This window comes from Chelmon rostratus, chromosome 16 (assembly GCF_017976325.1).
Source record: "Chelmon rostratus isolate fCheRos1 chromosome 16, fCheRos1.pri, whole genome shotgun sequence".
Lineage (NCBI taxonomy): Eukaryota > Metazoa > Chordata > Actinopteri > Chaetodontiformes > Chaetodontidae > Chelmon > Chelmon rostratus.
The window spans coordinates 4415894-4432652 of NC_055673.1; the positions used below are offsets into that span (position 1 = coordinate 4415894).

Sequence of the window (16759 nt, forward strand, 5' to 3'; positions counted from 1 at the left end):
CTGCATCACTGAGATGTCCCTGAGTAACACGCTGAAACAAAATGGTTTCAGGGACATATTATTCTGTATTTGACCTCCAGCTCTTACTCCACTGTTTCCCTTGGGAGTTGGCGATGTTGGTCCTAGTTGGCATTCTGGAGGATTGCATGTATTTGACAGCTGCTTTTCATTACAGCCCAAACATTTGAGTTCCTATTTTTAAGCCCGACCTTCTGTCTTTCTTCCACCGCAGCACAAGCTGGAGGCTGCTCTGCTGGCCCTGGGTCAGTTCCAGCATGCCCTGTCTGAGCTGCAGGCCTGGCTAAACCACACACACACCACTCTGGACACACAGCGACCGGTCAGCTCTGACCCCAAGGCCATCGAAATCGAGCTGGCTAAACACCACGTATGTATACGTTTCTTTACAAACTGGGAGAAAAAAAAATCTCATCTGTTTCCACATATTGTGACTTCATCTTCTTCATCAGGGTGACATTGTAAATTAACTTGTTCGAAGAGAAGCTGTTTCTTTATAAGATTTTGACTCTCAACTGTTTTGCTCTCACATTATTGGTCAGTGAAGCTTTTTTGTGCATTTAAAATCAAACATGTCAATAAATGTTGGTCTTTTATTTTATTTTAACTTCCAATACTTTGTGTTCAGCTGTGCTCTTGTATGTACTACTTGTTGCGTCTCCATATTCTGTGTAATTAATTTCTTTCTCCCTCCTCTCCCTCACAGGTTTTGCGTAATGATGTGCTATCCCATCATGCCACGGTGGAGACTGTGAACGGTGCTGGCACTGAGCTGCTGGAGTCCTCTCCTGGCGATGAGGCCAGCCACCTGAGGGACCAGCTGGATCAGCTCAACCAGAGCTGGGAGAGCCTACTGCTCAAGACCCAGGAGCGGCAGAAACTACTAGAGGCCGCCCTGCACCAGGTACTGTGAAGAAGAAAACAGGGTTAGAAAAAGCTAAAAGCAGTATTAACAGCAGCAGCAATAGTAAATAAAATAATAGTAGTAGGATTAACAGCAGCTGTAGTCGTAATATTTTCATGATATCTTAATGTGTGGCTAAAATAATCTATACGGGTTTCTTCCCCCTCCCTCACCTGTTTCTGTGTAGGCTGAAGGTTTCCATGGCGAGTTGGAAGAGTTCCTCCAGTGGCTGAGGAGGACGGAGAGCCAGCTGTCTGCTGCCAAACCAACAGGCGGTCTCCCTGAAACAGCCAGGGAGCAGCTACAGCAACACATGGTAACAGAGAGTCACATTACACCTTTATGCTCAGAGTATCATGCACAATACACAGAAATACACCTCTTCTGCAATTCTATTTCATTTGACATTGAACTTGCATGAGGAACCGTAAACCACACAGTTTAATGAAGGTTGGATGTCAGAAGAGAACATACTGGAAAACAAACATTCTTGTACAAAAATGGCCAGTGTTCGGGTTCGAAGATGTAAGTTGTAGATGTAACAACTGTACACTGCTGATTAGTATTATGACAACCCTTTATTAACATATGTTACTGTATCTACATATTAGTTAATGTTGCTGTACTTGCATGATGTACTTGGTTGAATACACGTATTTTAAGTCACTTTGGATAAAAGCATTAGCTAAATATGTCGCCAAGTGCTTGCTCGTAAGGAAACTGTTGGGTCTCTGTAGTTAAAGAGTTTGGTCTGTACCTGCTCTGTATGGAAAGTGTCCTGGGACAACTTCGGTTGTGATTTGGAGCTATATAAATGAAATTGAATTGAATTGAATTAAATAAATGTGATGTACAACAGGTATTTTTGCGTTTTCATGAAGGGATTTTTTTGCAGATGCTCTCTGCAGTATCAGCTTACACATGCTCTTCTGTTTACACAGAGAGACACTTGGTAAATGGTGACTATGAAACTTTAATAGCTCCCATTGTGCTGAACCAACCAGTGAGACACAACAATGCTCACCTTTTAGCTGGAGTATCAGCTCACATTTGTGTGCTCTCTGTCTGCAGGAGCTTCAGACCCAGCTGACTCAGCGAGCAGACCAGTACCACCGCCTGCTAGATCAAGGAGAGTCCATGCTGCTGGCTCGTGGAGGAGAGGAGGCAGGACCCGGTACCACCCAGACCCAGCAGAACCTGAGCATGCTGCAGAACAAGTGGGCCAGCCTCAACACCAAGATGGATGACCGCAGGGTAAGACTGTGACACATATATTATTACTCTGTCCTGTTCTGTTCTTGACTTAATTATCCTTGTCTGTGAATCTTAATATATCCTGAGTCATCACTGCTACTGAGATACTTACTTGTACTTATTGGTTTGTCAAACTCTGAACTTTCCAGGCAAAGTTGGATGAGGCTGTTTCCTTGGCAACGGGTTTCCAGACCTCTCTGCAGGACACCATCAACTGGCTGACCCAGGCTGAACAGACACTGAACATGGCCCAACCCCCAAGCCTCATTCTGGACACTGTCCTGTTCCAGATCGATGAGCACAAGGTACTGAACATGCTCCAGATATTAAAAACATGGTTAAGACATCTGTCTTGGATATTTAATAGGTTATTAAGTTATGTAAGCATTTAATTTTGTCAGTTTTATTTTTGGTTTGCAAAGTTTTACATCAGCTAAAAAGTATTGCAGTGCAGTATTGTAGCTGTCATTACTTACTATATTAAGGTAATATATTCTCTATGGTCAGTTACATTTTTCCTTAATTTGTTCTGGTCTTGTCTTTGTCTGCCCAGGTGTTTGTGAATGAAGTGAACACCCACAGAGAGCAGGTCCTGGCTCTGGAGAAGGCCGGCTCTCAGCTTCGCTTTGCCAGCTTGAAGCAGGACGTTGTTCTTATCAAAAACCTGCTGCTCAGTGTCCAAGCCCGCTGGGACAAGCTGGTCCAGAGGTCACTGGACCGAGGCCGACACCTCGATGAGGCCCGAAAACGTGCCAAACAGGTGCTGAACTGATAGAAGGGTGGTAAACTTGATTAAATGCTGATATTGTCCCATAAAGACAGAGGAGACATTGTGAATACACTGACAACATGAAAAATATTTAAGAAATTAGACAGAATGTTTGTATGTGGCTTTAGATCTTAATGTCATTGCTGTTCGATGATATCAGTTGTGTTTTGGAAATGGCAAATTATATTGCTTTTCCATTGAAACAGTGTAAGTCATTCTTGGAGATGGTCTCAGCTAAATTTAATGCATTTAAGATCCAGGTTCTCAACATCTCACATTCTAGGAAAGACCTGAAATGATATTAACCTTTTTCATGTAGAGAGTAAGTATGTATTTAAATGTCAAACTGAAATTCTGAAATTGTCTTTCTTCAGTTCCACGAGGCCTGGAGGAAGCTGACAGACTGGCTAGAAGAAGCCGAGAAAAGACTGGACTCAGAGCTGGAGATCTCCAACGAGCCAGACAAGATCAAAGTCCAACTGGCCAAACACAAGGTAAACATGCACACTTTTCTATGCAGGCATATTGAAAATTCTATTTTTCTCTTTTGTTTGTTTCCATCTACAAATGTTTTTCTTTCCCTCCTTTTCTCTGCCTGTCCAGGAGTTTCAGAAAGCTCTGGGGTCGAAACAGCCCGTTTACGACACTACAGTGAGATCTGGTAAGGCCATGAGGGACAAGGCACAGCTGCCTGCGGACACCCAGAAACTGGACCACCTGGTGGGAGAGGTCCGCGACAAGTGGGACACTGTCTGTGGCAAGAGTGTAGAGAGGTAAAGAGGATGAAGGTGGACAGAGAAGCTCTTTTCCAGCTGTTCTTTACAGATGTGACATATGGAACCTGAACTATGATAACTGACAGCTGTCTGTATTCTCTCCTTGATCTAGACAACACAAGCTGGAGGAGGCTCTGCTGTTCTCAGGCCAGTTTGCAGAGGCTCTCCAGGCCCTGGTGGACTGGTTGTATCGGGTAGAGCCTCAGCTGGCTGAAGACCAGCCCGTCCATGGAGATCTGGATCTGGTGTCCAACCTCATGGACTCACATAAGGTATGTTCACTAAACAGAGCTGTTCTTGTTAAATATGTGTGAGATGATAATAACTTCCTTTTGAAATAGCTTTTCATCAGAGGAGGTTCTGAGTCTGACACTTCCCATACCTGCAGTGTCCTGTCTTCATATAATGTCTAATGTCTAAACCTGCAGGCTTTCCAGAAAGAGCTGGGTAAGAGAACCAGCAGTGTTCAGGCTCTGAAGCGCTCAGCTCGGGAGCTGATGGATACCGGCCGCGATGACACAGCATGGGTCAAAGTTCAGCTTCAGGAGCTCAGCAACCGCTGGGATACAGTGTGTGCCCTCTCCGTCACAAAGCAAACCCGCCTCCAGCTGGCACTCAAACAGGTCGGAGAAGAAGCGGCACTGCTTATTTTTACTTTCATCTTTCCTTATGCATCAAACTTTGGCTACAAATAATGCACAGGGCATTTTTAAAGACCCCTCCCTGTCTTCTTTCTATCTAACATTTCTCCCTCAGGCAGAGGAGTTTCGTACAGCGGTGCAGGTGCTTCTGGAGTGGCTCTCTGAGGCGGAGCAGACGCTTCGTTTCCGCGGCGTCCTTCCGGAAGAGGCAGAGACTCTGCAGGCGCTGCTGCACACACATCGTGACTTCATGGGGACCGTGGAGGAGAAGAGGACGGATGTCAACAAGGCTGCTGGCATGGGAGAGGGCATTCTGACTGTTTGTCACCCTGACTCCATCACCACCATCAAACACTGGATCACCATCATCAGGGCACGCTTCGAGGAGGTGAGGAAGGGAGGGTAGGCCCGAGGCAGAGAGTCAAAGCTGTTGAAATTGGTTTCCATTTGCATCGTCCAGATATAGTTCTGAATTAATAAGATCCATGCTCACATAATTATTTAACATCCTAGGTCAACGATTGTTGTGAAGGTTTTAGCTTTAGGCTTTGGGATTTGGGAGCACCTACATTTATTAACCTCCTGTTAGTCTTTATTTAACTCGGAAGATGATGACAAATAACATGATGGAAACAAGGTAGAAATATCTGATATTAATCAACATCTTCACCCTACAGGTGCTGACATGGGCCAAACAGCATGAGCAGCGGCTAGAGACGGCTCTGACTGAGGTGCTCAATAATGCCAACCTGCTGGAGGAGCTGTTGTCATGGCTACAGTGGGCTGAGACCACATTGGTCCAGAGAGACACAGAGCCGCTTCCTCAGGACATCCCACAACTCAAAACACTCATCACAGAACACCAGGTGGGTTTCCCCACTGGCTTCACTGGCTCATCACATGTTTATGGGCAACTAAACTCCTGAACATAGTTTTGTGTATTTTAATGCAAACCTGCCTGTGTTTGTTCTTTTCATTAACAGTTGTGTTGTCCCAACTTACTCTAAACATAGCTTACTCACTGCTGGTGTTTGTTGTTCTCAGATGTTTATGGAGGAGATGACCAGGAAACAGCCAGATGTCGACAAAGTTACAAAGACCTACAAAAGAAAACCAGCCGAGGCTCCGGGCAGCCTGGCTGAGAGAAGAGGAGCTCGTAAGTCACCTGTGTTTACCTTTAAGTGAACAAATATTACCATCTCCCACTCTTTTTGACGATAGCTTAAGTGCATGTGGTAGAAACATACAAATTCCACATCTGGGGCAAAGAGGATTTGTTAACTCTTTGCTTCATCTACAGGCAAACAGCAGCAGCAGCAGCAGCAGCAGCAGGCAGCCATGCAGGTCTCTGGAGGAAACCCACGACTCAACCAGCTCTGTGCCAGGTGGCAGCAGGTGTGGCTGCTGGCTCTTGACCGCCAGCGCAAACTCAATGATGGTCTGGACAGGCTGGAGGAGGTATCTTTCTTGTCAGCTCAACGTGATTAGGCCAAGATTTAGAAATATATATATGTAAAATCGACAGTTTCTTGGTCATTGAAAAGCTCTGACTTTCTGCCAATAACTGGCACAGACATTCACACTCACATTCTTTTCTGCATTATCAACTTTCAGCTCAAAGAGTTTGCCAACTTTGACTTTGATGTGTGGAGGAAAAAGTACATGCGCTGGATGAACCATAAGAAGTCTCGTGTCATGGACTTCTTCAGACGCATCGACAAGGACCAAGACGGAAAGATCACACGGCAGGAATTTATCGACGGCATCCTGGCTTCAAGTAGGTTATTGGTGAAGATTTGTTTGGTTGTAGGGATAACTTGTTTTGACCTGAAGACATTAAATGATATATGAATTCCTGTTGTCCACCTGTGCAGAGTTTCCCACCAGTAAGCTGGAGATGACAGCTGTGGCAGACATCTTTGACAGAGATGGAGATGGTTACATAGACTACTACGAGTTTGTTGCTGCTTTGCATCCCAACAAGGACGCCTACAGACCCACCACTGATGCTGATAAGATAGAGGATGAGGTACTGAGGCTTCTGGAGTAATATCAGCCACAGGAGAGCCAGTCAGCCATTGGACAGGTCCAGCCTGATGCATGTTAGTAGTCTGAACGCATTCATTGACATGTTGTGTATTGTTGTTGTGCAGGTAACTCGGCAGGTGGCCCAGTGTAAATGTGCCAAGAGGTTCCAAGTGGAGCAGATAGGAGAGAACAAATACCGGGTAAGTTCAGCTCAGTCTTTGGTTGAGATTAACACACATTATCTATAGAAGAAATTGTTATACAAACTGTAATGTATCCTTCAGATAATGTTTAAGAGAAAATGTTATTGTTCATTGCAGTTTTAATTGTTAACAGACCTGGGTCAAAGAGAATTTGCAAATGCATGTTGGTCATTTTTGTCCTCATGCTTAGATTAGCAGACAAGTAAGAACTATACAACAGGTCAACCTAGTGGAGTTCGCTGTGATTGAATGTGTGGTTCTAAACACACCTTCACACTAAAGTCAAGAGTCACAGTCATTTAAACTGTTGCTCAAACTGAATTCCTTATCAGCACTATATGAAATTCGAACACAAACTTTGCAAGAATAACTGTTGCACTGAAAAAAAAGTTACTTTGCAAACACTGTTTGACCCAGTTTTTATTAATGGCCGGTTTATTATTAACTGACTGTGTCTTCACTCGTCCAGCATCACCAATTAACTTCTCAACATAACTTCACAGCATTTCTCTTGTGTGTCCATCTCACATCATGATCTCATGGTGTATTTATAAGTGCACTAATTGTCTGTATCATAACATCTCATTACATGTCATGATAGCATTGATATAACTTGTTAATAACATCTCACAGCCTTCCAGGATTGTCAGCTGAGCTTTCTTTGTCATCACCAAAGCATTAATAAAACCGTGTAAACATGACTGCATGGACGCACACTGGGCTGCTGGGTATGAAAGAGGTAGAGCTGGATAACTAGCACTGCTGTCAGTCAGGTGGTGTTCACACCAAGCTGCTTTAAAGAAGTTTTATTCAAACTGAACTATGAAGGAAATCTGTAACACCAAATGTACCAGACCAGGAGTAAGTTTGTTCTGGAGTCATCCTCACATTCATTCTATTTTCCTTTTTTGAACACCAGAAATGATCAGTAATGGCAAAGACTACAGTTCCTTATTGTTAGGGGTTCCTTGGGTTAGAGACTAAAATTTGATTGTTTTGGTGAAAGAAATCTCCTTCCTGACAGTTGACTTGTTAATCTGTCCAATAAAACAAAGTATTCTTGCGTCCTTGCTTCCATCCGTGCCTGATTACGAAGATAGATTATGGAATTTTGAATTATTAAGATTATGTTACAGTAATATTATTAATGTTATACTATTAGTAGGATTAGATTCCAGTGGTGGCTGCATACTTTCATACCAACAACAACTGTAGAAAGAAGGAAGAATTTAAAGAATTTTCACCAGTTTGGAAGCATTTTATTTATGCTTTTATTAGGGATATTATCTGAGGAATCACATTATTCAAATTGAGGATGACAGACATTTGACCCTCTCATTGCTTCGTTTTGTAGGATTATGAAAGTCGTTTTAAACCTCCAGGAGCTACAGTGACTCCAGTGCTTTCCCCAGCCGTCTGTGTGCATATATGCAGCATTTTACAGTGGTCATAGACACGTTTCTGACCGCTTTCCACAGCACTTACTGGATCACCCATCACTTCCACTGCTGCAGTATGTGTGTCCACTCCATCATTATCCACTGGGTAATGATATCTAGTGTCTGACTGCAGGACACTGGGGGTACTAATAGTACACCAATTCATTTTTGTGCGTCTTGTGTTTGTGTTTTTGCTCATGTTTGTGTCTGGCTTCACTTTTCTTCACTGTCTCTGTCTTCACCTCCATCCAGTTTTAAGAAGCAGCACTGCCATAACATCCACAGGCATTCATGTCCACTGCATCTTACAGCTTACACAACTAATTATGAGCTCAAATAACAGAAACACAATTTAACCATTTTAGAACCAACTTTTTGAAGATCCTGTAAACAAATAAATGGTATCCATTCATACCTTACAGACCTCAGTTATCAGTACATGTTGTTTCACTCTTGCTCTGTTTCTTTCTCCTTGTGTTCCTGTGCTCCGTGTCTACTGGATTTAATGTAGTTCTTCCTCGGAAACCAGGTAATGTGGCTGCCGCTGCTGTGATTGGATGTGTGAAATCTGCTCCCTGATTCCCCACCAATGGAGTGCTGTTCATTCTGCTTTCACATGCTGATAAAAAAAAAAAAGTTTGTTGCTGTAATTCCATATTTAATAATGATTGGAAAAAAAAAAACTCAAAAGAAGAAGCACTCCATTGTGGTTTTGCAACGTGTCAGCAGGTTTGACCCTCCAGTTATATCCCTGCCGTGATTTGTTTGGTGTTGAGAGTGACAAATTGCACAATGTGAAGCAGGCGACAGTGACATGGCTGAAGTGGTAATTAGTGGTTAGGTGATATATAGTGTGCTTTGGACTGAAACTGGGAAGCAAATCAAGCTGCTTGGAGAGAAATCCAGAAAATTCCTTCTGTGCTGGTATCGCTTTGGAGTTCTGCTTTGCTGGGCGGTTTGAAAAATGTCTGGAAGATTGAAAAAGACTGAATATAAAAATGGCAGTGATTTCTGTTTGGGTGGCTGGGTGTCTCTTCAGGTCTGTCAGTGCATGTTTTTTTTCTGTTGTTGCATGGAGTAGAACAGACCATCTGTTCAGATTTGGTACATGGGCTGCTCGGTGTGATGCTGTGGTTAATTTAAAACTCATCAATCAATATATCAGCTATTATTTTACTCACTAACTTTGTCTCCTTTCTCTGATTCCCTCACTCTCTTCTCTCTCTATGTAAACTCCTTTTCTCACCCCTTGTCTTACTTTTCCTCCCTTTCTATCTGCCCATTTTTACTTCTCCCTCGTCCCTTCCTCCTTTGTTTTATTTTTTCACTCTTCAGTTCGGTGACTCTCAGCAGCTTCGTCTGGTGAGGATTTTGCGCAGCACAGTGATGGTGAGAGTTGGAGGTGGTTGGATGGCTCTGGACGAGTTCCTGGTCAAAAACGATCCATGCAGAGGTGAGTGACGTTTACTCTCTCTCTCTCTCACATACAAACACACACACACACACACACACACACACACACACACGCGACACTCATCGCTCTAAAACACACAAGCACAAACCACACACACACCTAACTGCACCTTCTTTCTCCTCCTCTGTCTCACTTCATTTGATTCACATGCACTTTGATTCCCTAGAGCCCGACTGATTATGGATTTTTGTCTGTTAAATTTGGTTCACTTATGAATTGTGGCCAAAATAAGCAGAACATTGGTGCCCTGTCACCAATAACTAAATCAATCATCTATTAATTAACCCTTCATTTACCAGTTCTGTTGCTATTCTTAGACATTTTTGTATTGCATTGTTACTTGTTAGTCATCACACAATACTGATATCTGCAGGCTAAAATGGCCAATAATATCAAGCCCCAGTCTCTGCGCTGGGCTGCAGCATGATTTTGGTGTAGTGACCACAGTTGGATTGGCCCAAAAGACTTCTGTACATACAGGAACACTCAGGACCTGCAAGCCACTCAGTCCAATGAAGCTCTTCGTATGTGCAGGGAGTTTCTGTCTTTCCACGTCAGGTTCTAGAGGCCTACAAATGCACAAGCCTGAAAAACTTGTGTTTGCTTGCTGGGAGCAATTTTAAATGGAATGCATGGGTCACATATCAGACAGATCAGATAATACCAGTCGGCCTCTAACACAAACACACTCTCACACAACTCTTTCTGAAAGCAGACACACCTCCTGCACCGAGCTCTTGACATTTCCACCACCAACACACAGATTAAAGGATTAAAGTGAAGGAAAACACGCCAACGAAACTGACTCAAGTCTGTCAAGTTGTCTGTCAGCAGGTGATGCAGTGAAACGCTGCCTGGTCTCATTCCGGTGCCGTCTACAGTTAGTTTTTGTTTCTCTCTCCATCACCCCTCCTGAAACCTCTGTGTTCCCTCTGAGCCCGTCCTCTGTCAGTCTTCAACGACTTCATCATCCTACCTCATCACGTTTTATTTCTGTACAAGCTCGGCCGATTCTCTCTCTTCTCGGCCGGTCTTATTTTCTTTTATTCTCTTTTAAATAAAACAGTAGTATTGCATGGTGCATGGTCCTCAGTTCTCTCCCTCTTCCTCCCCCTCTCTTTCTCCCTCCCTCCCCTTTTCTCTTTCCTCAGTGCAACATCCAGGACTTAAGATTCTCCGCTCCGATTCCAGTAGCTCCATCTCATCTCGTATAGGTTGGACTTCTCTATCTCTTATGCGTTCACTCTCTCTCTCTCTGTCTTCTTATCTCTTTCTCCTGGACTCTCTCTTCCAAATTTCTTCTTTCTCTTCTTGTTATTTTTCTTGTTATCTCCCATCTTCATCTTTTCTTCTTCTTTGGTTTGTTGGTTTGGCCTTGTTGCTGTGCCTTGCTGACTGTGATCACCTGACTAACGTTATGTCTCCCCCCACTGTTCTGCTCTTCCTCTCTCCTGACCTCCCTCCCCCGGCTGTCGCCACTCACACAAGCTCTGATATCCTGACCTGTTTTTTAAACCCATTTCAGGGGTCACTGACACTCGTCCGGACCCCCGTCAGTCGACTGTGTGTGTGTTTATGGTCTGTGTGATTGTGGAGGAGTCATTTCTGACCCATTAATTTAACCAGTGCTTGTGTGTTTCCAATGAGTGATATCTTTGTGTGTGTGCGACTCTCTTCATTCCACCATGAGCATGCTGTTATTTCACATTGTCTCTTGTGTCTCTTAGTGACAGTCACTCCTGGCTATTTCTGCTGCCGAGGTATCTACACTTCCTCTCTCTGCTTTTCTGTCACTCCATCTCTATCACTCTCCCTCCATCCGTCTGCCCAGCTGTCAGTCTCCATCTTCAACCACAGCTGTCCTCTGTGTGTCTATATATGTGTGTGTGCACTGTTTCTAACTGCGGTCAGGTTTGTGTGTTAAGCATTGACGTCAGTCTTGTCTGTGTGCCACAAGTTTGCATCATGCTTTCCTCACTCACAACAAGGCAGGATCTGGCCAACCCCTGGTCTTTATATTTCATTTTATTCTATTTTTTTAAGTATTTTTTTTTTAATTATGAATTCAAGATGGCTGAATTTTCAAGGTTAGCTAATAATAGAAACATGGTTGATGATGCTCAGCAGAAAAAAATTCAAATAACATTGACGTGTTTTCGTGTTACACTGAACACTCCTTACATATATATATATACATGTTTCTCTTCTTTTTGTTATTTTTCTAGTTTGAGTCCAAATTAAAAAAAAAAAATCTGTTGACGTAAGTGTAAAGAGACAGTGAGCGTCTAAGACCTGGGCGTGGCCGGCCTTGGTTTCTAATAACACCAGCTTCCAACGCGGCTCCTTTAAATGTGATGGCTGGTTGGTGGGAGACACAATTACAGGGTGCACCTGGCTGGCTGGCGTTGAGGGGGGACGTAATTGCAGGGTGCACCCGTTTAATTGACCGGCCTTGACGATGGCCATGAGGCTAGGAGTTGCACTGCTGCTACAGCTAGCTGCAGCCATCTTCTCCTCCTCCGTCTCTTCCTTGAATCTTTTTACACTATTTCCACTCCTTTCCCTTCATTTCTCTTCCATGCTTCCTCTGAATCTATCCTGTCTCTCTTCTCTGGTTATTTTTTTTTGTGTTTTTTTGTTCCTTTTTCAACTCTCTCTCTCTCTCTCTCTCTCTCTCTCTCCCTCCCTCTCTCTCTCTCTCCCTCCCCCTCTCTCTCTCTCTCCCTCTTTGTGGCTGGCTTCTCCAGGCTTGTTGTTGTCTGCTGGGGCTGCTGCACTACTTTCTTGTCCGAGAATGCTGCTGAGTGTCTTTTGAAGAAGGGAGAAACCCTGAATCTCTGGGCTCTCTCCCGCTAAGCATAAACCAGGCATGACCCCCTCATGTATTTATACACATGATGTGTATACACAGCGAAGCTGAGATGCTCCCTCGCAGCAAGAAGTGAAAATGAATTCAACTGGAAGAGCTTGTTGAAAAAAAGGAGAGAAGAGAGGCTGTGCTTTTGCTCCCACCACCCCTCAGATGTTGTAAAGCAAATACGCAATGAACGTGTGTGTGTCACTTAATGAAATGAGATTTTTCGCAACTGGAGACACTTGCCATTGCTTAGAGGAATGGTTTGACATTTTGGGAAATATGCTCATAGAGAGCTGAAGTCATGATGTCGAGTTTGTGCGAACCGCTGTTCCTCCAGCTTCTTTGATCAGCCATGAAGCATGACAATAAAGCATGTTCCTGGTGTTTACTTTCCATGAACTGGCATCCACAGCAGCACTTTCTATCAAAAATGCAGTTAATTAGTACAGAAGAAACTACTGCTGCCATGAAAATTTACCGGTGTGGGTACTTAGGTCATTTTTACTGTTTTGTCTGTATCCATAAAATTCAGAGCTATGTCAGAGCTATCCGGCCCTCGACTCACCCTTTGAAATTTAGCAAAGACACACACATCCCAATGCCCCGCAGAGTTGAAACAAATGGAGCCCAACACCAAGTAGCTCCCATAATGCTGTGTAACGTTCAAGTACAAGGCTCGGCGACATTTAGCCCATGAAGATAAAGGGCTCACAGTATGTGAAATGGTGTTTGTCAAAGTCAGCTAAAAACAGAAATATGGAATAAACAGCACTATTAGATAGAAGTGACCCACTCGCCATACTGTTATTAGTGTTGTTTTAAGTGTGGAGTTTGAATTCTGGAACAGAACCTGTCAGATCAGATTTGCTGTCTGTCTGGGCTGTTTCATGGCCTGTCCCAGTGACGACCTGTTTCCTGTCAGTGAAGCAACAAATTTCTCAAAATGTTGAACTATTCTTGCAAAGATATAATCAGCACTCTGTTAGCAGCTTTTTGACTCTCTCCTAATGAGAAAATAACCACTTTAGTACAGAAAATGTTTTCTCTGGCCCTGAACAAGGAGATATGTGAAATGAGAGCAAAGACCTGCAGCGATGACAGTGTGTCTCCATAACGTGTCCACAAATGTGGACGACCTGTTGACTTTCGTTGCGTATCGAATTGATTGATTTACTCCTATTTTTGCACTCAAACCAAACACACTCACTTACCTCTCCCCCTCAAATCAACTCAACCAAAGTGCACTTACGACCTCCCGAACTCCTAAACCCACCCCTCCAAACACCCGCTCTGCACTCTCAAATGAAACATGCACGGACTCTGATGTCTGCAGCCAAAGGAAGCACTGACTCTCTCCCTCACCCTGCTCGCTGCCTCTGCCGCCCCCTGCTGGAGGAAAGCTAAGCAGACGCAAACAAACCAACTCAATTGTCTTTTCTCTGTTTCTCTTCAGCTCGTGGTCGCACCAACCTGGAGTTGAGGGAGAAGTTTATCCTTCCTGAAGGAGCGTCTCAGGGTCTGGCTGCCTTCCGCTCCCGGGGTCGGCGCTCGAAACCGGGCTCCCGCAACGCCTCGCCCACCCGCTCCTCCTCCTCGGCCTCCCACAGCGGTGCCTCCCTGCCTTCTGCTCCATCTGCCCCCGCCACACCGACAGCCTCCGCATCATCCAGGGTGAGAGCTGACGTCACTATTTTAACACTATGATTTCAACATTTTAGTTGAGGCATGATCTAATTTGTTGACTTCGAAAAGTTTTATAGCTTAAATCCACTTATTTCAGGTTTATATTTGTTCATCTTGCATTGACAGGTGTCCAATTAATGGTAACTCAGTACACTACATTAATCGATGTATCAAATTAATTAATCACCAATTTTACAAACAACCTTCAGTATATTTAACAAAATATAGAATAAATAACTACAAATTCATCTTGAATTTAACACAGGCGGTGATTGCAAAGAAAAATCTCAGATTTGTGTTTCTAAAACTTGCAGGTAGCTCGATGTTCACACTGAGATAAAACACAAAATGGTTAAAGACAAACCCAACAAAATCCAAGAAAATGAGGCACAGGACGCTTACTCAGCACTATTTAACACTGAGAAAAAACCCGATTGTGCCAATTAAATAACAATTACAGCAAAAATTAAAGGTTACTGGAACAATCTTTCAACGATTTATCAAATTCAGCGTTCAGCCACATTAAAGGAGGACTCCACCGTTCTTACAAAACAAAGTCTGTTTATAGGGCTTGAGGAGTACTAGTGAGTATGTGATGAAAATATGTATAAAACTGTTTGAGGCTCCAGAGGGAGCTCTGTGAAGTCGAATAAATTACCTCAAGTGATGTCACTTGAGTCATCATCGGCTGGGGGTGAAGACCTCAAGTTAGAGAGACAGAAATCTGTAATCTCAGTCGCCTGCTCCTCAGCTCTGCTTGATGCTAGAGGCTCAAGGCTGCATTAGCCACTACTACCATAACACAGTTGCATTGTGGGAAATGTTGGCACCAGGTTTTGACTATGAAGAAGACATCAAAGAAGATATCTTTGTTCTGCTGCATTAATTTTGATCTTTTTTTCACGATATGACTGTTAGTCTGACACTGTTATACAGTAGTTAGAGCTGACGATTAGTCGATTAATCGATAAATTGCAATTTTTTGAACAATTGACTGATCATTTGAGTTTAAGCAAAAATGTGAAAAATGTGATGGTTGCAGCTTCTTTAATGTAAGGACTTGCTGCTTCCCTTTGTCATTAACAGACTTTATTAATGAGCATTTTTCACAATTTTTTTAAATTTCATAGACTAAATGATTAATCAATTAACTGTGTAATTGTGCAACACTAAACCAGTGGAGTCTCTCTCTTTTAATAGGAAACACTAAAGTATCTGTGCAGGGTCAAAATCACGAGTATAACACATTATAGTAACACATCATCCTCCTTGAAGGGAAGGTTGCTTTTTTTTTTTGTTCATCTGTTAAGATTAAAGAGTGCAGTAGTATTAGATCACACTCCTACAAAACTCCGGCTGTCACACTCACCTTCTGTTGTGTGTCTGAGGCAGTAATGTCAAACACTCATTGTTATCCTTCAACCAGACTGTGTGTAGTCATTAGCGTTGTCATCATCTGATGTTAGTGATGTTTTTCATTTGTCAGCATTGTTTGTCATCTGATTACTGTGGAAAAGCACTCAGTCAGTGTTAAGTTTGTCCACCTGTGTGTGTGTGTGTGTGTGTGTGTGTGTTTTATGGGTTTGTGTTGCACACTGTTCAGTTGTTGTCATCCTCCTGTTGTTATTGTCAAAAATCACCACATCCTTAACTGTGAATTTTATTTTTTGTTCTTGTTTCTTTGTTTTGTCTTTCATCTTTTTTCCCCTCGTTCCTGTCATTCAAACCCTGCTAACCTGGCTTCAAAAATGCCCCCCCCCCGCATTGTTCGGTTGTCTGTTTGGAAAAAAAATAAAAATGCTCTGCTCTTACACAAAAATACACCGCGCTGCCTTCCCCACTATCCCTCCCTCCAAAACTCCCTCCCTCCTGCATATGCTTCTCTCTTTGGCTGCTTTGCTTTCCCTCTCCTCCACCCTTCCTTCCTTCCTTCCTCGCTCCCTTCCCTTGCTCCCTTCAGTCCTCCCATACTCACTCGCGTGACTATGCCAAGCCCTGGCTGGCACACAGTAAAACTCCAACGCCAACCAAGTGCCACTGCTGCCCAGATCTCGGCCACACCACTCCTGGGCACGAGGTAACACACTCACCCCACCCACCCACCCACCACCCACCTCCCTGTCCCACCCAACCCCCACTGAACGCGCTAATGCACTAATGCACACTCCCGGGTGCTCGCACACCACCACGTAGAAACGTATACGTTTGCTGCTGTCGTGAGAACCCTGAAAGTCCAGTTTCAGTGGTTTTCATGTTTGAATTAAAGATCCTCTACACACCATCTCTCGAGGGTTGTGAACATTTTCTGACCTTTGAGAATTAACATAACGCGATCAAGCTAAAACCTGAAAGATGACATTTTGAAGAGGCAGGGTTTTATTTTGACAGGACGACACATTATAAATGTTAATTTGACAAAATCTTGAAAGCAGTTTAAGTACAAAATAATGATCAGATGAGAAAAAATTCACTTTATGTTGCCCGTTCTTATCTCTTGTTGCATGTCAAGTTGAAACAATTAGTTTAATTTAATTAATTTATTAATTGATTTACAATACATTAATTTCTAACAATGTTCGTTCATAATCGATTGTTTGACATGGCCATAATTAATATTTTTATAATGACAGTGTGAAAACTATGTGAGTGTGTGGAAGGGGACTGTCAGAGTGATGCACCTGCAGAGAAGTCTCACTTCTCATTTGATTGGCTG

General features: G+C 43.3%; 1 protein-coding gene across 4 annotated transcripts in view; it reads left to right on the forward strand.

Annotated features, from left to right (window-relative positions):
• The window catches only part of macf1a (microtubule actin crosslinking factor 1a), a 201362-nt gene that overhangs the window by 181322 nt on the left and 3281 nt on the right, over window positions 1–16759 (forward strand). For all 4 annotated transcript variants that reach the window (XM_041954924.1, XM_041954925.1, XM_041954926.1 and 1 more), the window contains 23 exons: window positions 233–388; window positions 725–922; window positions 1110–1238; window positions 1994–2176; window positions 2326–2481; window positions 2730–2936; window positions 3320–3439; window positions 3549–3718; window positions 3834–3993; window positions 4150–4344; window positions 4478–4750; window positions 5040–5228; window positions 5407–5518; window positions 5663–5820; window positions 5977–6139; window positions 6237–6391; window positions 6516–6590; window positions 8544–8561; window positions 9368–9485; window positions 10658–10720; window positions 11234–11266; window positions 13817–14034; window positions 16007–16123. In XM_041954924.1, coding sequence (XP_041810858.1) covers window positions 233–388; window positions 725–922; window positions 1110–1238; window positions 1994–2176; window positions 2326–2481; window positions 2730–2936; window positions 3320–3439; window positions 3549–3718; window positions 3834–3993; window positions 4150–4344; window positions 4478–4750; window positions 5040–5228; window positions 5407–5518; window positions 5663–5820; window positions 5977–6139; window positions 6237–6391; window positions 6516–6590; window positions 8544–8561; window positions 9368–9485; window positions 10658–10720; window positions 11234–11266; window positions 13817–14034; window positions 16007–16123 — 3366 coding nt within the window. The remainder of the gene's footprint in view (window positions 1–232; window positions 389–724; window positions 923–1109; window positions 1239–1993; window positions 2177–2325; window positions 2482–2729; window positions 2937–3319; window positions 3440–3548; window positions 3719–3833; window positions 3994–4149; window positions 4345–4477; window positions 4751–5039; window positions 5229–5406; window positions 5519–5662; window positions 5821–5976; window positions 6140–6236; window positions 6392–6515; window positions 6591–8543; window positions 8562–9367; window positions 9486–10657; window positions 10721–11233; window positions 11267–13816; window positions 14035–16006; window positions 16124–16759) is intronic.